A 5,626-nucleotide genomic window follows, 5' to 3' on the forward strand; every position below is an offset into this window, starting at 1 on the left:
TCGACGTTGGTGTGTTGTGTGTTGTGTGTGTGTGTTGTGTTGTGTGTGTGTGTGTTTTGTTATGTGTGTGTGTGTTGTGTGTGTGTCACAGTGTGTGTCTGTGTGTTTTTGTTATGTGTGTGTGTGTGTGCGTGCATGCGTGCATTATGTGTGTTAATTGTGACTATTAAAGAGTGGGATAATAATGAGACTTATGTATGATACTTATCATTGTAGTTAATAATACTGACTTCAATCAGTGTTTGGTGAACGATTTTATACTTGATTGTCATGAATTGTGTTTTTTTCTAAGCATAGCAGCAAGGCCACGGTGAAAGGATAAATTTTGTGATGGTATAAATTTTGTTCTTGTAACTTAATGCACTACTGTATTCTTGTCTGTAATACATGTCATGTTAAATTTAGCTAAGTGCAATTCTGTGCAATTTTATCAGACAGACTCAGCAGTGAGTATAATTAATTTAGCCATGCAGTGAAGCACACTGCCTGTGGACCTACGCTATGTCTTGCACTGTTAAAGTTTTGTGTTTTTAATTCTATGTATTATTAACGCATATACAGTACACAAATACTATTACTGTGTTACAAAACTACATGATCATTTTATAATAAATAAATGTATTATCACTGACAGTTAATAAAAGTGTCTGCTTTATTCATTTGTGATTAATGCTGTTAAACACATTTTTTACAACACTCTTTTTCACACAGATTGTATCGTTGTAATGAAGTGAGTCTAAATTGTGCCAGTGAAACTTTACATTTATTACAGCATTCTTTGGGGCATGACCCTAAACCATCCAGATGACAATGCTCTTTTTTGCATACTTCTAAAACTGGGCATTCAGGACTACATCTTTGAAATATACTGGGTTTTCCAATTGGACATCTTTCAGCAGGTAGTGTTTCATTTCCCAGTTTACATTCTATCCTTCTTCTTTGTGTGCCATCACAAAGAGCACTACACTGTGAGAACAAGTACATAGCTATATTTGTGTGTGTCTGTGTTTGTGTGCGTGTGTGTGTGTGTGTGTGAGTGTGTCTGTGTCTGTGTGTGTATTTACCTGACTCCATTCTAGTCCCTTCCACTCTGGTTGACATCCTTCACTCTTGTAGCAATCTTGTACATATGGTGGTTTTGTGGCTGGATCACACTTTATGTAGTGATATTCAGATGATGTCTTTCCTTCATAAACACAATGTATGTTTCTGTATTGTTTACCACGTTCATTGCATACAGCTACACACTACATAGGAAGAATACAATATACAATATACAATATTCGACTAGTATACTTACTTCAAACCAGTCTGATGCAACCCATATTCCTTCACAGTGAGGTCCTTGGCAAGTTCTATTTATTTCAAGCTGGTAATGGATATTTTGTAGGCAAATATTGTAATCCACTATCCTTCCATAGTTTGCACAGCTCACGTTCCTGGTCTGGAAACCTTTACCACATCTCACAGAACACTATACAGATAAGTATTATATAGTTTATCAGTGTGTGTGTATGTAGTGAGCATAGTAGTGTGCTGATTACATCATTCTATGGTATGTATGCAGTCAAAAAACTTACACTGGTCCAACTAGACTCGACCCACATATATTCATAATGACAGCCATCTCCAGTGCATGTACTTTTATCTTTGTGCTCTGTCAACATACTACAATCAAGTTTGCTTATTGGTTTTCCACTACCATCTGTACAAATTGCATTACTTCCTTTCTCACACTCAGCAGAGCACTAAAGATAAGAAAAATGTAGTTTTCATGGAATGGAGAAATTATAGTGTAGCATACACTGCACAATGCAATCTCTTTCAAGCCAACAGTTGTCACAATTAAGGTGATAATTGCAAAATTATTTAACTTACAACACAATCGCCATCAACACATACACCACCAGTCAGACAAGGTGTCCCATCTACCACTAAACCTTTCTTTACGGGATGTTGTCTTGGTGAACTACACATTAGTTTGCAGGGATCGCTTTCATTAATGAATGACATCATCTTCTCTCCAAACGTGTTGCATTGCTCACTTCTAAAGTCATCATCACCACCTGCACATTTCTGCATACAAAATCAAACAAACTCAATTACATTTTATCATTATATGCAGTACATCTTAAAGGCTGTACATAGGATGTGTCCATCAACCAACACTGTACATTATATGTTTGGTAATTGAAATTATGCATCTGTAAAGAAACCTATACAGACATGATTTTATTTCCTACCAAGAAATCAATTGTTGCATGACTGGATTAGCCAATTGTTATGCATATTGCTGTTACAACTGCAAGCAACATTAAAACTTGATATGAGTTAATGATTGCAGTAAATCTTCAGGGTACAAAGTACCTAACAAAACTTTACCTTCACATTGCAAACTTTAAATTCCCTCTTCGTTCCATCACAGCTAGCATTTCTAAGAGTATTGCAGTAATATAGTTAATCACAACACATCTAACGTGCTTTGCATTGATGTTAGCTTACTGGCATGGAATGGATCTCTGCATTATTCCTACACCACAGGTACGGGAACAAGCACTCCACTCGCTACCTAATGTCTAGAAGAGCAACAAGTTATACATTTCCAATCACAATGTTGCTTACCATGCCAACGAAAGTGATCAGAATGCCAAAAATTAGCAGCTGTTTGCAATGCTCCATCTTCTTTATGTACATTTGAACTTGCTGAATAAATGGTGTCATGGCTAAGTGTTCACATATTTATACTGTCACAAACAGGAAATCTAGTAAACGTTGCTTGGCTATAATCAAGATTCATGGGCTATTTACAAGCACGTCAAATTACATACTAATCCACAACACTGTTGTAGTATGGTTTACTCACACTCTTTCAAGTGCAGTACTTAATATAGTTTACTAGTGCTTGTACTGAAATTATGTGATTATCCATACCACTGTCCATACCACATAAGCTATAAAGCCTGATCCAGCTGAGTAGTCCAGATACTATGAAGATTGAAGAAATTCCTTTTTAGTGTCAGACAGTGTATTCAGAATCAATACAGATGATTGACTATTATCTGTATTTGTGACCGGGCCTGCGAAAACAGGACATGTTGGCACAAACTACACCTGGTCATGCTACAGGTCATATATCAGTACTGGAACATAATAATTGCATTCTGTAACTTACATCATAAAGCCAAGTACGTACTTACCTACTAAGAGCTGAAAATTGCATTGTTATAGCATAATGGTATTAAAAGTTATGGGTGATGGAAATTTGAAAAAGTAGGCAATAATCATGTGTCCACATGCCCTATTTTCACAGGCCCAGTCACATTTTATCTATATTAGTGAAAGGTATGTATACACGCCATGGCCAGACATAGACAGTCAGTAGTGGGCCTGGGAAAATACATATAAGTGTCTAACTAGACACCGTTTAACGAACTATTATACTCATTATAGGCACTGAAGGCAATTGTCCCAATTAAGGTAAGCAAGTTCACATCACTACCAAAGAAGTATACCATAAAATGACTTTTCCATGAAAAGTCAAATCACCCCCATGGAATGTATGTACCATGAAAGTCATTTCATGGTATGCCATGGGTTGTTTTATGGGCCATGAAATGCCTATAGTTATGCACATCAGAATTTCATGGCATTTTCATGGCACTGTAGCTATACAGATTTCATGGGTGCAGCACTCATGAAAAGTTTAAATTAATTGGAAAACCATGTGGATTTTCCATGATTCATGGCAACTTTATATGCTGTATCTGGTAGTGCATGAATCCTTCCTCCTCCTTAACAACTACCCAAGAACTTCAAAAAGTTCTACAAGATTTTTTTCTACTGTATTACTGAAATTGTTGATGTTGATAGTTGAAGAATGTAGCAGTTAGTTATAGTTAGTTTATTTAGTCAAAACAAAACTTATGTTGTGGAATATGTGTATAGCAGTGTATGTTTGAATGACAAGATACTATCTTTTAAAGAGGATCATTTTAAAAGGAAATTAAAACTCATATTTGTACATTGTGTGTAAACTTTAATTACAAACAGGATATATAAACACAGACATTCAGTTATTTAAAATCTCTGATATGTACTTTGGTATAATAGTTCCTCATCCAAACATTGTTACCAAATGGTATTGCTATGCTTGTTCACTAACCATAGCTTTACAAGACAGACACCACAAGGTGTTACAATTATATACTAGTTTAGAGAACAATGCCATAAAAAAATGATAGTTACACTAGTCAGAATCATTGCTGATATACTCTAAACAATAAATTGTGAATGTTGCTAGCTACAGTATGTACAACACATGACCAGTATACAGTAGACCATTTTTTTTGGGTTTTTTCTCTTCTGTAGGAGCCAGACTCAAGATGCTTGTTCTTGTGATGGAGGTTTGTTTACCCTGTATAAGCTAACTAGAGAGCTATACATATATAGCTTTATGTTAGTGAATAGTTGAAATGAATGGACCACATCAACCTACCTTCATTCCCCATCACAATATTGATCCCAATTTAAGGTACATGATTCTGCAATTTAATCAATTTTTTTATGAAGTTGTTACATGTATAGTGGGCCAATGTAATCCACATGTAATTTGTGACATGTAGTGACAATGCAAGTTATTGTAACACCTGCTATCTAGTGTACGCAACCTAGCAACAACTACATTAGCTAAGTACTGCCTATAAAAATAATAATTAATTTCAGACATCACTAATTATTGTAGTCATGGTTACTTGTCTAGTAAAGTGAGCATGCACAAAGCATATGTGTAGTACCATTATCTTAATGACCATGTACCTATATACATGCATTGTGGTTATATACTATATACACTGTGTTATGTCTGTTTTGATTAGTTTGATTAGATCGTTTTTCCTCTGTTGCTACATGTATTGCTAAGTGATGACATCCAGTGAGAAAGGCATTTTGATTGTGTGCGTGTGCATGGGTTTTATGGTTTAGCAGTTGCTTCATGATATAGCTACCTCATCTTGCAATCATCCTGTAGTTACACAGTGTGGGAGGGTCATCAGAATCTATCCTGGTTGGCTCTATAAAATATGATTGACCAGCAACAATGTTTTCACCTGATGGCTATTCATAAACTAGAATCACTGTGTATAGCTCACAGATGCAAACATCAGACTCATACAGATAAATCACCTGAAGCAAATAACAACTCTATTATTTCATTGCACCTATAATTGGTAGATGGCAGAGGGGATGGTGTATGCAGTAGAGAGTGTCTTAAATGTACCTATCATATGCACACATACAATAGTTCTTAGATGATCAATACAATAGTTCTTAGATGAAATTCATTATATCATCACAAGAAGTTAGCATGGGTGTAGAAGATAAACCAACTTTAGACATGTACCAACCTGTTTATTGTACATGTGACCGGATTTACGGAAAGGTACCTTTTTCACACACAAAACTTGACCCATTTTTTTGGATTTTAAAGCATCATACCTTTTTTGATCATGGCATATAATTGCTTGAAATTTTCAATGAATGTAGCTACAGTATCTGGCTACATTTTAATACTAAAAGCAAGTAATTGGTATAAGGAGTCAAATGTTACATCATTTTGTTTGCTGGTGTA

At 35.5% G+C, this 5,626-nt stretch overlaps 1 protein-coding gene across 1 annotated transcript; it reads right to left on the bottom strand.

The window, feature by feature from the left end:
* Positions 1-534: 534 nt before the first annotated feature.
* On the bottom strand, positions 535-2,721 carry LOC136259346 (A disintegrin and metalloproteinase with thrombospondin motifs 17-like). Its single transcript, XM_066052841.1, has 8 exons — positions 2,623-2,721; positions 2,503-2,576; positions 2,383-2,434; positions 1,879-2,076; positions 1,581-1,748; positions 1,301-1,474; positions 1,065-1,247; positions 535-966 (listed from the first exon to the last, which is right to left on the bottom strand). The coding sequence occupies exons 1-8, from the start codon at positions 2,719-2,721 to the stop codon at positions 676-678; spliced, it is 1,239 nt and encodes a 412-aa protein (XP_065908913.1). The 3' UTR covers positions 535-675.
* Positions 2,722-5,626: the final 2,905 nt, after the last annotated feature.

Source organism: Dysidea avara, chromosome 6, assembly GCF_963678975.1.
Source record: "Dysidea avara chromosome 6, odDysAvar1.4, whole genome shotgun sequence".
Classification (NCBI taxonomy): Eukaryota; Metazoa; Porifera; class Demospongiae; order Dictyoceratida; family Dysideidae; genus Dysidea; species Dysidea avara.